This window comes from Sciurus vulgaris, assembly GCF_902686455.1.
Source record: "Sciurus vulgaris genome assembly, chromosome: 19".
NCBI lineage: Eukaryota > Metazoa > Chordata > Mammalia > Rodentia > Sciuridae > Sciurus > Sciurus vulgaris.
The window spans coordinates 15,359,953-15,380,612 of NC_136480.1; the positions used below are offsets into that span (position 1 = coordinate 15,359,953).

Consider the following 20,660-nt stretch of genomic DNA (forward strand, 5'->3'; position numbering starts at 1 on the left):
GGGTGATTTTAGGTAAGACACAGGTGCATGCAATTTGTTTCTATAATTAGTTTTAAATGTATGGAGGGAAAAAAAAACAGTACAAATGGAACTATTATTTCACAGATACTATTGCTTAAGAGAAGCCAAAAAAAACCCAAAACAAAAAACCCAAACAACCAAATACCCCCCAAACCAGACAACAAATATGATTGACATAAAGAAAACGATTAAGTAAATGGCAGCACAGTTGGCTGAGGTCTGGGAGACCCAGCCATAGTGCATCATTTGTGAGCTGCCCCTTGGCTTCTGCCCCAGCTCACTGTCGGTCATGCTGAGCTCTGGGAGTCCCTGGGAGATACCAGCACCCAGCCTCCAACATGGTACCTGTGCTAACTGCTTGCCAGCCCACGGAGAAAGGAGTCCTGGCTTGAATGACGTACATGGTGATGGGGCTGTGGTTGTCGGGCCCGGGTCTCCAGGAGAGCTGAGCCGTGGTGTCCGTGATTTCGTCTATGGTCACAGCCTCCGGGGGACCTGGAGGACCTGGGGAAGAAGGAGACCCTCCAAGTTGGACCAGCATGTGCCAATGATCCAGCCAGTGACCCCTGGTTCCTTTGCTCCCTGACTCTTCACTTGGACACCTGCTAGGGCTTGGGAACTTGCCGGGCTCTGCAACTATACAGGAAAAGGACACGTGTCCCTGGCTTCCGGGGCCCTCAGAATAATAAGAAAAGCCGCTAAGTGAACAAAGCATTCCAAGAGGATATTTGCTTTGATGTTCAGAGAGAACCTCGGGGCACCTGAGGGTTCAGGTTCATTTCCCATCCCTCAGGTACCTGCCAGTTCCTCCTCTGAGTCAGGCACTGTTATCTGGGGACACAGTGGTGACAAAAGATAGCTACTGTTCCCAATTTCGTGATTATACTCTGCTGGAAATGGTCGTTTCTGTCACTGGGGATGTAGGTGGAAATAGCTTTAAAACTTGGGGGTTGATGGCATTGCTCTGTAAATTCTTCTGCCCTGGTGATGACTCACACCCTTGCTCCTTCCTGGGTCCCCAGTACTGGGGTGCAAGGCAGCTGTGGAAAGGACCAGCGCCGCAGAGCCGCAGGCTCTCCGTTCTTCAAAGCGATTTCAGAACCGGCCTAGCGTGTAAAGACCCTCACGGTTCTTTCTGCCAGGCCTCCCTAGATTTTCTATGGATCCTCCCAACGTTCCTTGTTTCTGTCTGTGAACTTCAGCCACGGAAAGGGGAGAAAATCAGACTCCAATCGAAACTTGGGAATGACAAAGAAAGAGAGGCATGGAAAGCCACTGGCAGGCCAAGACGACATAGCAACAGGGCCAGAGCGAAGATCCAACCCAATTCATCCTGGTTTCCAACATGGAAATTCCTGCCCAGGAGGTTCAATGCACTGGGAACAAGACACAGCTGAGCACGTCAGGAGAGGAGGTGGCTGTGCAAGGGGACAAGATGACACATCTCCTTCCTAGGACAGGTCTGCTAATCTCCAGGAGAGCATTCATATGCACCCCCCAAATACCACTGGGCTATGTCCCAGGGACAGGGAAAAAGAAGAGACCCCCAGAGTGATGAAAAGCTAGCAGCCATTTCCTCTAGTCAGACTTCGCTCAGGGATTCACTAGGGGATGCCCTACATAATCTTTGCCTTTAAAATGTACCATCTTTACAGATCCACAGGTGGGATGAAATTTATCTCCTTCTAACTCTTGAGGGAGAAGTCTGGAAATCTCTGCCCTGAAACTGATTAATTTTCCACGGTGCCAAGTCCAGCACGTCAATCTAATGCCACACTCAGAGGGGGCTGAGGCAACCTTGGGTCTTTGGAACTCTTATTAACCAGGTAAATCCAGGAAACGACACGCTCTTCTGCCTCTCTCTCTTCCTTCTTCTTCCTTCTTTTCTTCTCTTCCTTCCTTTCTTTCTGCGATGGTTGAGATATGAGGTGTCTCCCCAAAGCTCACAGGTGAGACAATGAAAGTATATTTGGAGGTGAGATGATTAGATGAGGAGAAATGTAAGCTAACCAGTGGGTTAATCCACTGACATGGGTTCACTGGGTGGTAACTGTAGGCAGGTGGGGTGTGAATGGAGGAGGTGGGTCATGGGGGTGTGCCTTTGGAGTTTAGATTCTGTCCCTGGTGACTGGAGTTTTCTCCCTCTCTGCTTCCTGGTCGCCATGTCCTGAGCTGCTTTCCACCTCCACTCCCTGCCGCCATGATGTTCTGCCTCACCTCCGGCCCAGAGCAATGGAGTCAGCCATCTATGGTGTGAGCCCCCTGAAACCAGGCACTAAAATAAACTTTTCTTCCCTAAGTTGTTCTGCTCAGGCCTCTTGGTCAGAGCAATGAAAACGCTGACTAAAACACTTCCTTCCTTTCTTCTTCCTTCCTCACTCTCTTATCCCAGCACTTTGATCCTTTCTTTCTTTATAGGTTCTGCCTCGATGGCCTTCAGAATCTAGGTATTGCAAATGGAAACGGGTTCCCTCCACACTTCCTCAGAAATTGCCTCTGACAGGAAGTATCTGAGACCACCACTGGCCACCCTGTGTTAAGCAGGAAATGAAGGGGTCCCATGAATTTGACCTCCGGAGAGAAAATGGTACTTTGGTGGCTTTGTTGATTCTCCTTTATCTTCCTGCCACCCACCCTCACCAGCACGGGTGGTGATGTAGTCATGACCTTAAGGACGGTTTGCTAACTTTGTTTTAGGGAAGTTGGGTCCCTCTTTCAAAATGTTGAAATGTGCAAATGTTTGTCCTTTGAGCAAAATGATAACAGGGTCCGGGGTGCATAGAAGTTTTTGTGACAAACAACAGCAGAAGGACTGCTGGTTGGAGGCTGGTGTCTGCTTCTTGCTCCGGGGTGGCCTTTCTAGCTGCTGCTATAGATTGAGTAGAGCAGGCAGCAGAGAACTGATAGCCAGCCTCAGACTCAAAGCCACACTAGATTCAAACCTGTAAATCTCTTAGGGGCCACCGTCTCTCTCCTGTAATGTGCAGGAAATCTGCAAGGACAGAGCGGGAGGAGATGAAATGAAAGATTATGGTTTTAAATGGCATATTAATTTATTGGCCTTATTAACTGATTAGACTAGATTTTCTTTTAGGCTGCCTTTGCAAATTCCTCTTGGTATTTGATGTTATTTTCTGTGAAATGAAGTATACAATATCATTTAAGAACTTCAAGTATTACCGATTTAAATATTTATTAGCCTAATTTATTGGTGTTTAAACTGCTGATCTGAACATTATCCTAATTAAATAGAGGATAAATTTCCAGCAATAGAATTCTTTTGTCCCTAAGGAGAGAGTAGACCGAGTCTGGTATATTTTTTTAAATGGAATTAAACATGTTTCTGTTAAGTTATTCCGTGGGCATATCTACCAGGTTATAAGTTTTTTTCTCTTATCTGCAACATGAATGATTTTTTTAAGGCAATTTAAAGCTAACCAAAGCATACATGAAATAAATGCTATTTTTCTTTAACCTATCTTGACAATCTAGTTAAGGTGCTAGTTCCCACACATCGCCCCCTTCACATTCTGCCTAGAGGATATAGCACATAGCTCCTGGTGTTTCCCAGCATGCCTTGTTTCCTGGTTCACCTTGCCAACAATTCTGATACCCTGGATCTTTATTTCCTTACTCTCAAACTCTTCCGTGGGCTCAGCCAGCTGGCTAAAGATGGCTCAACACCAACCATTAAGAATTCTGATGAAAGAGTGATAAGCCAAGATATTATTTTCATTCCCTGGGTTGGCTTCATCTTTGTTTTTATTTTCTTTATTTAATTTTTTGTGGTGCTGTGGATCCAACCCAGAACATCACGCATGCTAGGTAAGTGTCCTACCACCAAGCTACGCTCCTGACCCAGATTTCATTTTTAATACATTAGAAAACCCCTGAGCATGCACGGGTATGATTCTGGTACCTACACTGGCTCACTAATATTTTAACTTTTATTTTAAAGTATTGCTTTCACTCAGTGAAACTTGGAATGTGTTCCATTGGCACAGCTTAGCTTAAAAGTCCAAGTTATAGCAAACACAGAAACATTCAAGAGAGTCTAGCTTTTTATATCAACCTCAGCTTATTGACTACATCTCAGGCAATCAAAGGGGGTGTTTCCTGCCACCCCCAAAGTCATTTATATATATATATATTTTTTTTTAACTCAATTAGTTTTACATGAAAAAAATGAATCTAGTAGCAGTCTGATGATACACTTTCTTAAGCTCCTCTTAGAACAGTAGCCCAGAACACTGTGGTTTAGCCAGATGAGACCCAGAAAGCACAGGTGGATCCCATTTGAAACTATTTGCTTGGATTGATCTAAAGTTCTTTTAGCAAATCACACGGACCCCAGCTGCCTTATTAGGGTATTTGCAGGAGTTGCTTTTAGTGTGAAGGACCTGGGCTTGCTCATTGTGCTTTCTGACACTTCTCCACGAGGAACACAAAACCGAGGGGGACTAGAAACCATGGTAAACCCCAATGTTTAGCTCATGTCTTCCCCCCACCCGCCCATATTTCTAAAACACTAAGATTTTAGAACTCTGTGCCAGAGTAGATATCACAAAAAATGTTTTAAGGACAAAAAAGGAAGAAAAAAAAAATCCAATACCTCTTACGATCAGGTCTGCAGTGGCAGAGAGCTTGTCCACACTTGTCTGGACCATGCAGATGTATTTCCCAGCATGCTTCAGTTGGATGTTTCGGATCATCAAATCTCCAGCTGAATCCTGCTGATAAAGTAGGGGAAAGTGGCTACAATTACTTTTTAATGAGCTCTAAATATCATCATCACATGAAGGGCACTGTGACTAATGGATTTATTTTACACTGGCTGACGACAACATTCGCAACAGAGGCCAGGGCCCGTTTAAAGGCGTGAGCCCGCCTTCGGAAGGAGCCTTCCAGAGACCTCGGGTGGCTGGCTTCTTGAGTCTCTGGAGCAGTCTGCCACCAGGAAAGCACTTCAGTTTACATAAGGTGGCTCTTGATCAAGTCCTGTGGGTTTCTCAGACATGCCCGCAGCCTGGAGCCCGCGCTGGCATTCCAACACTTTGGAACTCTACGTTTGGGAAGGAGAAGCAAGTCCGCATTTGGAGGCCTCCGTGATTTCCTGCACAGACTTGTCCTGAAGCCAGCATGTTGATTGCTCCCAGGTTTGAATTAGAGGATTATGAAGACCAGACTCCCCAAGGAAATCTCCCACCACCTAGTGTGGAACGGTGCTAATTTGTTTTCCAAATGCCAAATGCATGTTTGATTAGCAGATGAATAGGACTAATTACATCCCTGGTATAGATGTCTCTGTGCCCCAGAAATATTTCTACAGGATGCAACAGCCCAGTACTTTTAATAAATATGAGAGATCCCTCCTCAGGCTATCACAAAGGTAGCATTTAAATGAAGAACTCTGCTGTGCTTTGGAGTTTGGTTTCTTAGCCCTGTTAATCAACAGCCTGATGAACATCTGCTCAAGCATGGGACCACACCACAGGCCAGATTAGGGACACTACACCTCTCTGTAAACTCCCAAAGAAGAGCAAGATAATTTATGGTGTATTTGCTCTCCCGAGTTTTCCCATTCCAAACTCCAGAATGGAAAGTGGATATGGACCCTGAAGTTGCTTCTCCTCCAATGGCAACCCTCATGGTGGTGGTAATGGTATTTTGCATATGGCAGGTACTTGTCAAGTACTGTACTTCTATTAACTCACTAAATACACGTCCTGAGAGTCAGGTGTTTCGGGTCATCCTTATTTTACGGATGAGGAAAGTCTAGTACAAAGAGGTGAGGTGACTAGGCCTCACGTAACTACTAAAAATCAGGGCCAGATTGGAACCTATACAATCAGTCACAGTCCTCATTTGAGTTGTGTCTCAGTGGTAGATCCCTTGCCTGGCATGTGTGAGGCCCTGGGTTTGATACTAAATACCACATATAAATAAATAAAATAAAATATCTATTGAAAACTAAAAAAAAAAAAAAATTTAAAATAAAAATTTTTTAAAAATAACACTATACTATCCTCCAGAAAGACCTTATTTTCATTGGGAATCAGCATGTCCTGGGTTTCATATTTACCCAGGACAATGTAAGAGAACAGTCAAATGCTGTCAGTGGGATTAGAAGACAGGCCAAAGCCCACAGTGAAGCAGTTTGAGTTTTGATACTGAGTTGTCTTGGGCTAATCCCTGCTGTGTGATTTCATCTAAGTCTCTTAATCTCTCTGGGCCTTAGTTTATTGACCTTTGAAAGAAGGACGCCTTGCCCACCGTGCTATGCTGTGAGAATCAAATCAGATTGTACAGCTACACAAAATCCTTTTACAGACTGTGAAGCACAGAGTAAATTTAAACTGGTATTATGGATGGTCATGATCAATTTTCTTTCTGAAACAATCATGCCAAAGACCTTAAATCTAACTCAAGAAGAACTATGATTTATTTACTTATTTTTAAATCTGAAAGTCTGTTACTTATAACACTTAGGATTTTCATCCAGTTTTCCGTATTCACTGATCATGCCTTATCATCGCTCAGTAACATGAGCTAATACATGCTAACTTATTTCAGAGGGATTCTGTGGGGTTTTGGGAGCCAATATATAAGGAGTTTGATAAATGATTAGACAACTAGAAGGGATTATCATTACCACCACCATCATCAGTATTATTATTATTATTTTTTGCATTGGTGGGGATTGAACTCTACCGACTGAGCTATATCCCCAGCCCAGTATTATTATTAATGTTCTTTACCTAAGATATTTTGCCTGGGGAAATGCAACATGGGGACTTGCAATAGAGGTTTAAGTAAAAAACCAGCCTCCCAGGCAGATGCGTGCAGGGAATGTGGAAGCTATATTGATTTCAGGATGGAAGCCACATGGGTGGTAAGGAATTACCTACACCGTCTTCGTGATTCCCTTTCTTCACCAGGGACTTGTCAAAGAGACTCCTGGTGGCCTATTTCAGGGCACGGCAACCTACCATATGCTCTCCTGATTTTGTGATTTAAAATGCATTCTAGTGATTCTCAAATTTCGACTGGATTTGTATCTTTGAAATGAAACAAATTAAAAAAAAAAAAAAAAAGACTGAAGGAAGAACCTCATAGAAAGGGACTTTCCCTTGGAAATATCCAGACCAAACTGTTACGTGAGATCTGTGTTGATGCTCTTACCGAAGAGAGCAGTGCCATCTGATCCCTCTACCCCCATCCCCATGGTCTGGGGTTCTATTCCTGACAGAGCCCTGGAAGGTGTCAGAAGGTGATGTGATGATAACTTTTCTAAAACCTCAATCAGCTGATGCCAGCAAGCAGCATTTCCACCATGCCGACACAGGAAGCTGAAACTGAAATGGGCTTGGCTTTGGAGTGGCAGGAGACTCACTTCTTGTACTGTCAAGTCCTAATGCGAGGAACAGTGCAGAGCTTGCTGGCCAATGCGCATGCATCTCGCTATCAGGGGCGTGACTCCACGTGCATTTAATTTTATACTTCCTTCTTAGCAATAACTGGTTGCTGATAGTACTGGTTTCACAGAGGAGAGAGACATTTCCCAAAGGCAAGTGACTAACAGCCATTCTCCAGTCTTTTCATTCTTTTTAAACTATTTCTCTTGCCCAAGAAATTGGTTTGAGTGTGAAAGCTTAACCATTCTGCTTAATGGGCGGAGAATTTTCTTGACTTGCATTTCCTGTATTATAACCAATGTTAGACTTCCTCCGTATAACACAAGCATCACGTCTACCCAGTCCTTCTTTTGAGGTAGGCACAGCGATATGCACTTGTGTTTAGACCTCAAGGTGTTTATTATCTTCAGTGCCCTCATGAAGTAGTTCACGATCTGTCACTTAGCCAGTTATTCGGCTGTACCACGCGAAACAGGTCCAGAATGGTTCACATTGGCAATGTCATCCAGCCTTTCTCAACCAGGGTTCCAAGAGAAAATCCCTAATGAACTGATGAGACATCTATTGATGTAGTGAATGAACTTCTCTTTATCTAAAATGGTACCAGTGAGATACTATGCATGAAGAAGAGAAGAAAAAATAATCATTCAAATTGTTCTGTGGAATTCTGTAACTCAAACTCATGTGAGAAAGTCAGTGTGCATGTCGTGAACAGATCTAGCACTGAAGTCAGGTGGAAAAGATGCCCCATCAGATCATGCACATTTAGGCCATTTGTACTCAACCAAGGGCAGGTAAGATGAGCTGGGTAAATCAGATTCTGTCTGCAATGCAGAGGGTGGGCAGGGCTTTTCACATCCTAGCCCTATTTTTATATCCTGCTATATTTTGGCTGGGTGTCTCCAAAAGAACAGTGGCCAGAATGAATCTTTATTACCAGTAGGAATGCAGGGCTGGGTTAGGGCAGAGAAAATTTTTTTGAGAATGATATTTTTGTTTGTGTGTTTGGTCCTGGGGATTGAACCCAGGGGTCCTTTACCACTGAGCCACATTCCCAGCCCTTTTGATTTTTAATTTTGAAATAGGGTCTTGTTAAATTGATCAGGCCGGACTTGAACCGGCCATCTTCCTGCCTCAGCCTCCCGAGGGGCTGGGATTATATGCGCACACCACGGTGTCCAGGTCAGGAACGATTCTGATCGACACAAGCTGCGAATTGTTTCTAGATTTAAACTTTTCTTGTTATACATTTAATGATAATATGCACCATGAAAAGTAAGGCATCTTCAAAAATCAAGCATTTGGATTCAAATGATCTGAAAATGATAAAGTCTCACCAGACATTTAGAATCAAGGAAGTAAATCCTAACTTTGTAACGCTGAGTCTTCTCCAAGAGCCAAGGGGAGCACAATGACCAGCCTAAAGACATAAGGTGACTATTCTTAAGGTCTTGCCTTAATCAGGTCTGTGGTATAGTGTATGGTATGGGGTCCTGAGCGTGGGGCTTTGAAGTTTAAAGCTGAATGCAGCAATCCAGGAGCTGTGGAAGAAAGTCACTTCATACAAGTCCCGTGAACTTCCGTTTTTCTCATTCACACACAGGAATGAATAACCAGCCCGAGGATGGCTGTGCAGAGTGGGCAGCAGGCTTGCCAAAGAGGGTGCCTCTCTAAATGGGGCCTCATTAATCATGCAAAGGGAGGCCGGAGTTAACCAAGAGGCTTGTGAAATGAGGTGCTTAAGCGAAATTACAAAACTGTAACATCGCCTTCTTTTTCGAGTTAGTCTAAGCAGGTGAGTGTGAGTCAGGTTCAGAAAAGTCCCGTCGCACACTCTTCCCCGGGGCTAGGATGACGTTAATACTTACCCCTCCGACTCTTTCAAAGTGGTCCCCGTCTCTGTCGAAGTCTATCAGGTGTCCGTTAAAGGACCACGTGAACACGATGTCCAGGGAGTGATCGTGGGTCACCTGGCACGGCAAGACGATGCTCTCTCCAACCGTGACGTCCATACTGGAAGGGGGGACCATCACCCTCGTGGGATCTGAGAGGGAAAACAAGGGGGAGCATGGGAATCCGAGGCAGCATCCCAGAGCAGCGCGGGAGCAGCCGTGCTTCCTTTTGGCTTCAGCTGCGACCCAGCAACCCCAGCCATCTGAGCAGCCCCACTTTGGGCCAGGACCTGGTTATTTTCAATATGAAGAGATGAAGCTGTTCATTATGTGAATCTTGCCCAAGTGACAGCACTCCACTGGGGCCCTCTGAGGTTAGGTCTCTGCAGATGCTCAGGGACAGCAGCCTGACTGTAAAAAGGCTGTCCTAACTTTTCTTGGTCACTAGAGGGCTGCATTGCCCCTGAACACAAGCAGCAAATGCCATCTTAATTTGAAGCTGCTTGGCCCCCCCCCCCGCCCCCGAGATTGTTGCTGTTATTGTTAAAAAATAAAAACAAATTTAAAAAACAGTGTTTTTGTATAGGGGATTTAGAAATTCAGCAAAATTCAAAGGAATAATCCCCCCCCCCCCCAAATTAAAGCTTACCCAGATCAAACCTCTGTTCTCATTTTGGCATAATTCCCCTTACTTTTTTATTTATGATTTTTTTTATTTATTTAAAAAAATTTAAATTTGTTCTAATTAGTTGTACATGACAGGAGAATGCATTTATACATTTTGAAAAATTTTTCAATAAACTAATATTCATAGTTTTTCATTTATTTTGTTTTACATCACTGTAAATGATATATATTATATTCCTTTTTTTCCTGCTTCACATAGGTTATGTTTATATCTTTGTCATGATATTTTTATAATCTCTATAATGTGCTGTTAGGTTTAAAGTTTTAGCTGTTTTGAAGCTGGTAGGCATCTTAGCCATTTTTATTACAAATATAATTATAAACAAGGCTGTAATGAACATCAGCGACAATATGATATATGTCTAGTTTTTAAAATAAAGACTATCAATTAGTTCTCTTCTTTTTTCTTTTCTTTTCTTTTTTCTTTTTTTGTACCAGGGATTGAACCCAGGGGCACTTAACCACTGAGTCACATCCCCTGCCCTTTATTGTATTTTATTTAGAGTCAGGGTCTCACCGAGCTCTTTAGGGTCTTGCTAAGTTTCCGAGGATGGCTTTGATTCACCATCCTCCTGCCTCAGCCTCCTGAGCTGCTGGGATTACAGGCATGTGCACTGTACCCGGCTCTCAATTAGTTCTTAAATTCAACATCCACATTATAGTTTTGCTGGGGGTGGACAGGTTTGCTGATTTGTGGCAATTTATAAACTTCAAAGCTGTGTTCACATATACATAGTTCCTCACCTTTCAAGGCAAGATGATTTCATAACTGGTGTACAAGGCTGGCAAAGAGTTTGAATCAAATATAAAGGCCCTATGGATGCCTAAAGAATTGACATCCTGAATTCAGCCATATATCCAGAAATTTTTCTACACTAACCCCAAACCAAACAGTAGCAAATAAGATGAATGAAAACTGAAACAAGAAGAGAACATTGATGAATTCTCTTCTATAGTCACAGAACTGTGTTTGAGGCTGTGAAGTAAAGATTTATTAAGTGAACTTCTTTAGATTAAAAAGCTCGGCTGGAAATTTTGAAATGATATTTCATAGAGGACTTTTATTTATTTGTTTAAATTTTCTTTTAGATGTTGACAGACCCTTATTTTATTCATTCATTTATATGCGGTGCTGAGAATCGAACCCAGTGCCTCACACGTGAAGGGCAAGTGCTTTACCGCTGAGCCACAACCCCAGCTGGGAGACTTCCATTTTGGTTTTGAGGTTCCTTTGTAATTGACAAGTGATGTTTATTGGGATAGCAGGCGATGTGATGTCTTGACACGTGTCTGTACTAACCAAATCCACTCCCTTACCTGGATTGGGACCCCCCACCATTTATTGGTGGGCTTCCTTCTCATCACCCCATGCTAACATTTCCTCTGGAAAGAGACTATTTTTTAACAGATTCCTTCCCTGTTATTCAGTCACGGAAAGAAAACACCTGTGGTCGTTAGAAGACGTCTCTGTCCTAAGTAGTTTATCATCTAGTAAGTAGAATAGGCTTTTGCTGGTTCCCCAAAATAGAAACACTGTGATATGTGGGTCGTTATATTTTTCGTCACTATTGAATGAGTGACACCTTGGGAATGAGAAGTGAACAATAGCAACTGCCAGTTAAGAGGTAATGGGACAGAAATTCCCTTATTTCAAAGCCTGAAGCTTTTGTAAGCCACATAATAAAAAGCTATTGATTCACTAACCCTCAGGAATAGGTACAGCCCAGGAGTTTTTATTTTATTTATTTTAGTTTGACTGGGGGAAGGAGGTGAGAGCAACTCTTACTGTAAGCAAGAAATCCAAGAACAGACCCTCCCTAACGTTTTTTTTTTTGTGGTACCAGGGATTGAAACCGGGGGTGCTTAACCACCGAGCCACATCCCCAGCCCTTTTTATTTTTTAATTTTGAGACAGGGTTGTGCTGAGTTGCCGAGGGCCTTGCTAAGTTGCTGAGGCTGGCTTGCGATCCTCCTGCCTCAGCCTCCTGAGCTGCTGGGGTCACACGCATGGGTCTGTGCCCAACAGAATAGCCCCATTTTGAGACAAGAAGTCATTTGGTGTTTTCAAATTTAAATTTTTCTCATCTAAAAAATAAAGACAGACAATCTTAAGCTAAAACCATATACCTCTATGATTTTTATTTGGTGGAGACGTTGCCTAATTCTACTTTGAACAGCTGATTTGGCAATTTATATTTTCATCTTAATAATCATTCATTCATTTGTTCATTTATCCAACAAGTATATATTATTGGACATCATGCAAAAATGACTGAGGGAATAATAGCAGCCATGACAAATCACTCCCTTGGTGATGTTGAGGCTTCTACATGAATTATTTCATTTATTCCTAACAAGCAGTTTCAATCATCAACCGTATTTTTTAACAGATGAGGAGATCGAAGTCCAGGAGTGGTTAAGAAACTGTTATTCTGTCTCTCTTCAATTATTTTTTGATTTTTATTTTTTGGTACTAGAGATTGAACCCAGGGATGCTCTACCACTGAGCCACATGCCCAGCCCTTTTTGTTTTTTATTTTGAGACAGGGTCTCATGAAGTTGCTTAGGGCCTCACTAAGTTTCAGAGGCTGGCCTCAAACTTGCAATCCTCCTGCCTCAGCCTCCCGTGTTGCTGAGATCGCAGGCATACACCACCTGAATTATCTTCATTTAGCCGAAAGCATGATATTCATTCAAAAATCATCCAGAGAGAAAGTCTAAGGGTATACTCTAGCTATCTGCACTCTTTAGTGTGGGTATTCAACTGAAGGTATTTAAATGCAGAAGGAAATTCAAAGAATCCCTGCGGGGGTTGGGGGGTGGCAAACGGCTTCAGAGGTTTCTGTACAAAAGAAATGAACTTCTTGCTTCAGACAGGTAAGACACAGGAATGATCTCAGGTCTAAAATGCTAGCTCTAGTTCTAAGCTTACACATGGAACTTCTGAGTGTACAGTCTATTCTGCCGTCTCAAGTCCTTAAAAATGCTGTCTTTATCTGCTGACAACTTTTTGGGCAATCCACAAGGATTTGGCACATCCCCCAAAAGCTTACAGCTGCTCGACACTGGTCCACATTTCGTGCGTGTGTGTGTGTGCGCGCATAGGGACTGAATCCACATGCTAAGCACACACTACCACTGAGCTACCGTGGGGCCACCTGGCTCCCATTTTTGATGGGCTGTTATCTCCGGAAGAAACTGTTCATTGCTTTATGCACATGTAGGGGCCTGGGACATATATATATATATATATATATATATATATATATATATATATATATATTTTTTTTTTTTTTTATTAGAAAACTCAACTGCCTGTTAACTAAGGACCAGAGAAGTTCCTAAAATAAAGGATCATGCTGGTACAGTTGCTGCGCTGACAGCCACTAATTCATTAATTTAGCACTTGTCGCTGATTCGTGTTGTGAGCTCCGAAGTAGCAAGAATCAATGCAAAATAAGTCATGAGCTGTACACACACCAGAGAGGTCTCCTTGGGACTAGAGAAGATTAAACTAAAGAGGTTTGGAAACCTCATTAGCTTCTTGGTTTTCTCAAAGTGTATGTTTTCTGAGTACTCTTGTTTACTGTGTTATGAATTCTGATGCTTTTTTACCAGATTAATTTCCTTAAATTTCAATACAAACGCAGTACACAAATAAACAGATGGCTTCTTGCGAAAACAAACTGTCTCCCTTCCTTCGGTTTTAATTCATCAAGATCAGGAAGAATCTGCATTTATGACTTCTGTTCTGAAGAGTCGCTCTCACTATTGTTCTGTGCATAGAACTCTCAGAGGCAATTAGAAATCAGGATGCAAATTGATGGCTGGATTTGGATGTAATTAAATAGCAATAAAATAAGTAGGATCAAGAGCACCCCTAAACTTGTGGTTGGTTCATACTGCAGAGAATGACACCTTTGGAACTCTTAGAGGACTGGTGCTTAAAAATATCTATTTGCTAAGTGCTCACCCCTTCTGGTGCTTAAAAATTGTGTTGCTTTCTACAGTGTTTTCTATAACGTATAGATGATAGTTGGTAAACTGCTTTGTTCTGGAGACTGTAACAACCATGAGGAAAGGTCAGTTATTAAACACTCAGTTAATGATCAGATCAACAACTACTTGTACCAATTCAAAATATTATAGCAGGTATCCAAGCCACAGAACATTCTGACTTTAGGTTGGTGAAGAGATTTCCTGAATTAGAGCTATTATCTGTAAAACAAGGCTTTGGGGTTCATAGGTCAAGAATTCCATTTTGATGATGTTTTTTGCCTATACTATACCAACCATTCCATTTCCATTGATAACTATTTTAACATTTCATTTTTAGTGCCAAGATATTCCCTTGGAACCTTTTAGTCCCTGCCACCTCCAGTGGTAGGGATTAAACCCAGGGCCTCACACATGCTAGGCAAGTGCTCTTTCACTATGCTACATCCTCAGCCATCCTTGTGCCTTTAAAGAAATGATTCAATGTGTTTTAGTCATCTTAATGCATTTTCTTTGGTTAGCAAATTTCTTAACTGTAATGGTTTTGATAAGGTCTTTAGTAGGGCTGTATCTTTATAAATTTTTTTATAAGGAAAATTTAAAAAATGGATTTCTTCAAAGGCCTGGGGCTCGTCAAACAACTGAGAGTCAGCTTACCTCTAAAGACACAAGGGAGAATGGATGGATAATTATTTTTTAATAATGCTGCAACCAAGATTGTTGATTAATGATGGCAAGAATCCTAGAGGAAACATCTTTAGGGATGAAGTTCAGCATTGTAAGGCTGGACCCATTTAAAAAAAAAATCAATGCTGGATTAATTACACTGACCAATTCTACATAAAACACACATTTTAATGGAATATCCTAACACTAGAAATGAAGATGGACATGCACAGTGATTCCAATCTGGACCGACCTTTTCTTACCTAGGATGAAATTTCATAGGGATTAATGCAAAAAGCTATGCTGAAGAAAACTCAGTTGCACACTCACAATCTGGGGGATGGGCAGCTCACACGCACAAGACCTGGGCATTAGAAGCTGCCCCAGAAAACCAGCATCATCTCAGCTTGCATCCTTTGCAGGTGGTGTTCCAACTTAGAGAGGCAACAGTCCAGTTGTGTTCTGCATTCGTCAGAACACAGCCGACGAGAAACATCCTTTGGATTCACTGACGGCTCTGGGCACCTAGGCTGGTGGAGGGTCTAATAAACCTGTGACAGCTCACATCACTGGAAGCGTTTAGCATGAGAAAGGGAAATGAGAAGACGAGACGGTGCTTCTCAATTATTGAAGGGCAGATGGGCAGAAGCTTCCTTGCTCCTTTTGTGTTGCCTCACAGTAGAAAGCAAGCAGCAGCAAACAGGTGTATTGTGGCTCCAGAAAAGGAAGAACTTTCTAGTAATGTGACATTTCCCCTGGAAGCACATCCTTCACCTCTTTACCCATCCCATTTCTGCTACCAGGTCTCTGGGGGTGGTGCAGGAGCCACATCTTACACTTTTTAAGTCCCTGGAGCCTCGCTCTGCACCTCCTCGTGTAGGTGGGTTCAGGGAAAGTTACCAAGATCTGGGAATGGCTGCGCTGGTGACAAATGAAAGTCAGGACCTGGAGCTTGAAGTGCCGCACACCAGGAAGCCATGGTGAAGATTCACCCAGATTTAGGTGGAAGGCGGAACGTGACAAAGGAGCCACCCGAGGGTTTCCTCAGCCCTGGCCAGGTCGGCTCTGACTCTGTGGCTGTTTGTCATTGACTTTTACCTCTGAGCCACCTGTTATATTTTTACCTCCTTTAGAAAACAAAAAACAAAAAACAAAAAACATCTATTTTGAAGTAATTTCAACCTGACCAAAAAGTTGCCACCAGATTTAATATTTTATTATACTTGCTTCACTCCTTCCTTCTCTCTCTCCACACACACACACACACACACACACATGCATACATACATGCACAATGTTGTTTGCCTCGCTCTGACTTTTTCACTTGATACTTAAACACTTCCCCCTTTGAAACTGATGAGTACTTTGAAGGGAGGTGTTCTGAGCCTACCTTCATCTCCCGATGCTCATAAACTTCTCCCCATTGGCCTCTGAGTGAGCTGCCAACCCTGCCTGGATAATGACTTCCATGATGGCGGCCCAATGGTGATCCTTCATGACGGCCCCTCCAAGCGAGAGCTGTCCTGTCAACCTCACGTAGTCACGTGCTTACATCTAGTGGCCTCCACTTCTTTTGTTTGATCCATTATCATCTTTCACTCTCATTTATTTTAATGCTCTAGTTGTCCTCATTTTGGCTACTGGGAGTCCTTTTAGGCAAGCGCCTGGGTCCTTCAGATATTCCATCATTGTCCAGAAAGCCCGTGCTTGCTTTCTGGTTCAGTCGGATGTTCTAGGCCCCTCTACTGCAGTCAGTCATTTCTCCAGGGAACCCTGGTTCTTGGTAGTGGGAGGTGGTTTTGAGGAACCAAGATGTGGACACAGAATGTGCTCATTGTTGATGAGGCCATTGATTCTAGGCTTTCTCAGCCAACAGAGCTGAGGGAATATACATACACGCGCACATATATATCCGTATGTATATGTGTATGTATGTTACATACACCCCTGGGTATATGTATATATGCTATATATGTATGCGTAGGTTATATGTATGCACACACACGTATAAGTAGGTGTGGAGAGAGAGACCATGTACATCTCTATCTCTATCTTACTCTGAAAGCATTTATTTGATCAAAATGTCCCCGTTTTGCTCAATCAATCAGGTTACTGTTTTGCTCAGTATAACTAGTCCTCAAGTCTGCCAGGTGTCTCCTCTGCCCCTCCCTCAGCAGCTACCTAACACCATCCCACGTTCCGGGGTTCAGGCCTCCAAAGAGCCCTCGACCCCCCTCACCGCCCTGCATCATCAGCCCTGTGCTGGCTGGAAGGGAAGGGGTAGAGGAAGAGGAGGGAAACTGAGGGAAGGGGTAAAGTTGCTTAGACTGTCCCGTGTTTGATATGTAAATATTTCAAACACACCCCTGAATGACACAATGAAAAAGAGAGCGGATGCTAATTCTAGAGCAGGCGCCATTTAAAAATCAACGTTTTAGGCTGCTTAGAAGAAGAATAATAAATAAAGGAAATGTATCCCCTTCCTAAAATTCAAGCCATGAATTTCCGCATAGCGCACCAGGGAGAAAAATCTGAGTTCACACATCAGTTAATATCTATTGTCAGGAGCAAGGCGTTGCATGAAATCACACTTATCTTTTAGAGACGAATTCATTCTTATATGGGAAAAAAATGATTAATTTTCTAATTATTAGAAACCCGCTTGGACGTTAGGTTCTACATTTTCAAATAGCTAGAAAAATACACGGCAGGCTGTGTTTCCCATTTCCCCTTTATTCCTGGAGGGACTCTTCATAGAGGATCCATCTGTCAGGGAGTCGGGGGACAATGGGACAGTGGGGTGGTGGCACGTGGGACGGATGGAGTGGGTGAGCATCCCTGAGGACTCTGCCACAGGGGGCTACACGTCCTCTTCCCAGCGTTCCCAAGTTGTGACTCAGGCGCAAACTGTGTGATTGTGCTCGCAGACGGTCTCACACGGTGGCAGATTTCCCTGTGGCCTTTCCAATTCTAGTTTGGAACTTCATCTTGGAAGGGGGTGTCTTCCTCCTCCTGAGCTCTCCTGCCTGTCGGGGTGAGGGGCAGGTCCTAAAAGACCAAATCAGGTTTTTTGAGGGATTTGAGGTCTGCTTCTCAAAGTGTAGACCCTACCTGGTCCAGGCTTGGCCTTCTGTCTTGGGTGGCCGCCCGCTGTGGACGCAGGTAAATTCCTGTAACGGTCTCAAGGGGAGGTGGAGGGTTCTTTTTCTTTCATTTCCCTTCCCTCCCCATCCCTTCTTTAGGGAGTCTAGGTCCAGATTCTGGATTTAGGCACAGACTTTCATTGCCAAAAGTTTCCGATGAAACAAAAACTCAGTGCACCACTGTGCAGGTGACTCAGACGCACAGACACAGTCACACGCCACCGAAGGATAATGCAGTCATGGATGGACGGCAGGGACAACACAGGGTCCCTAAGCTGATAGGGTCTGGTGATGATGCAACTGTCTGGTTTGTATAAGTACCAATCGAGGGTGGCCAAGTGTGGGTACTTGGGAAACAGCAGCCCAAAGGTGATCCACGTTACCAGATCTGCCTGGTCAACATGTGCAGCGAGAAACACCCGTTTACTCATGAAGACTGACTGTTCTAAGGACACCTGGATGCTCCTGATCGCCTCCCGAGTCTCCAACTTGGTTCACTGGTTAATAAGGAGTTTGCTTGTTTTTAATAAGCGCGTTATAATCCATCTGGAAACCATTTCTGGTCGTACTTTTTGTTCTATTTTCTCTGCCACCAGGGAAAGTGAACTCCTGGTTTTGGATCTGAGCTGTATTCCAGTAGCAGGGCTTCTCAGCTGGGATGTCTTTCTGAACGCAGAGAACTTTCTGTGGTTGCCTAAGCTCTTATTTTGAACAAGAATATTCTAAAAGCGAAGTTGCAAGTAATTAGCAAAGCGCGGGAGTGGACGTTAGGCTACATTTATCGCCTGGCAATTTGGGGGTGGGGGATGCTTTCTTTATGATTTAAAAGAAGTGACATTCTAAAAGAATTATTGAAAAAGACTGGTCTCAATGACAAATAAGTTGTATCTTCAAGTCCAAGGTATAATTAAAATCACTCTATGACATTCCTTTGCTGTGAGGGAAGATAAAAAAGAATGGCAAATGGGAACCGCGGATATATATTTTACTGGTGGAGAAACATTTTCATCAAATAATCATTAGACTTCTTTTTGTTTGGGAAGGAAAACTGGCAGGCCTGTGTGTTTCTGCCACTGCACATGAGTAACTGTCTCTCTCTCCCTCTGTCTCTCTCCCTCTCGCTCTCTTTTTTTAAATGTTTTTTAGTTGTCGATGGACCTTAATTTAATTTATTTATCTCCATGTAGTGCTGAGAATCGAACCCAGTGCCTCACACGTGCTAGGCGAGTGCACTACCACTGAGCCACCACCCCAGCCTGAGTAACTGTCTCCTGAGTCACCGGGCACAAGGGTCCCAAATAAATCCCATTAAGTGTCAGTGAAATAAAGTGAATCCCTCTGAAAACAATGTATAAAAATGGCATAATGAAGCCTTTGCTGGGGTAATAAATATACGACTGGTTCTGAAGGACATTCGCTGTATCTACGGATGCAGAGTGTGTATCTGCCTCAACTGCAGAAGAAATGAGATGTGTACCTTGAGGCAAGGACAGCGATTTCCACAGCCGCCGCTGTCCCTGGTCAGTACATGCTCAGTAACCACTGGCGCCCTTGGAGCGCAGCCTGTCCTGCGGGGAGAATTCAGAGTCTGGACAGTAGGTGGCGCTAAGTGCTCAGCAGAAGGAGTGAGCGCCCCTCTTTGGGTTAAACCTGCTCTCTCAGCAGTTTCCTACTTGCTTCCAGATGCCTCCGTTTCAGGACTCCACATTTGAGGAAGAGGCAGTAATTGTCATCTCCTAACTGTCCTTCTTTGTTTGCTTACAGGTTTGAGAAGACGCTTAAAGAAGAACATGTGAATAACCTGGTGGACATTCTTGGTTAGCCTTCCTTTATCTGATGTAGGGAGGGTGGATTTATAAAGGTTTCTGCAAAACAAAGTCAAACACTCACCTCCTGCTTCCCCCAGCAGGCTGGTCCACGACTGAGTAGTTTGCTGGGGACTTGTCTGTGATTCTAAGTAAATTAAGTCTTCAAGAAGGGGTATCTATGAATAGCTCCTGGGTCCCCAGCAATTCCTGGAAGACCCGCTTTGTGTGCAGGCTGTGCAACACGTGAGTTTAGCTAACTCAAGGAGAGCCTTCTTCCTGGTGTGCTGCATGGACAAGTCAAACCTGCATACCCCTAAAGGATAGAGCATGCAAATTGGTGGAGTCCTGAATTAAGATCTCGCTACCCCTCCTCAGTTTGAGGAGAAAGATGTGAATCATTCAGACACACGCCTGTCAGGAAGGACTCCTCCTTCTCTGGAGTGGGTCTTAGGGTCACTGCACACTGAGGCCAATCCTCCCCACCACAGACAGGGAACCTTTTCTTGCCACTGAGATTCATTCACTGACCCAGAAAGAGGAGGAAAAAAAAAAAAAAAAAAATCAATTGAGGGTCAGAGAAGTACCAAGCAACTTAATTTAGTTTATTTCAGAGAGGTGTTGATGATGTTTTGTGCTTTTAAAATTAGGCACAGGGGCCATAAAAACCTGAGGAGGCACCAGATCATCTACGTAAAGGAGAGAGGAGGGGGGCCAGGATGGGAAAGAAGGAAACAGAAAAGGAGGTGAAGGTACAGAGACACAGGGCAGGAAAGACAGGCAGAGAGCAGCAGAGGTCTTTACATCCACACCAAAGACACACTCTGGATACAGGATGCTCACGCCGGAGGAAAGCAGGTAGCCACAACCAATTTTTTTTTTTTCCCTAAGGGAAAAGGCAATCTCTGTGGATCAACATCCCATCCTTTGCTTTTTAGGCTGTTAAAATAAAAAGCCTGGGCTGGGCATGTAGCACCTCTGCAAATGCAGCCATTCACAGGCCAGCTCCATGGTGCTTCCTGAAGGGCTGTCTGG

General features: G+C 43.5%; 1 protein-coding gene across 6 annotated transcripts in view; it reads right to left on the minus strand.

Moving 5' to 3' along the window:
* The window catches only part of LOC306650301 (contactin-4), a 953,963-nt gene that overhangs the window by 24,112 nt on the left and 909,191 nt on the right, over positions 1-20,660 (minus strand). For 5 of the 6 annotated variants that reach the window (XM_079122188.1, XM_079122189.1, XM_079122190.1 and 2 more), the window contains 3 exons: positions 9,305-9,480; positions 4,634-4,754; positions 367-525 (listed from right to left, as the gene is read on the minus strand). In XM_079122188.1, the coding sequence (XP_078978314.1) occupies positions 367-525; positions 4,634-4,754; positions 9,305-9,480 (456 nt within the window). The remainder of the gene's footprint in view (positions 1-366; positions 526-4,633; positions 4,755-9,304; positions 9,481-20,660) is intronic. The other variant, XM_079122191.1, reaches the window with a different exon arrangement.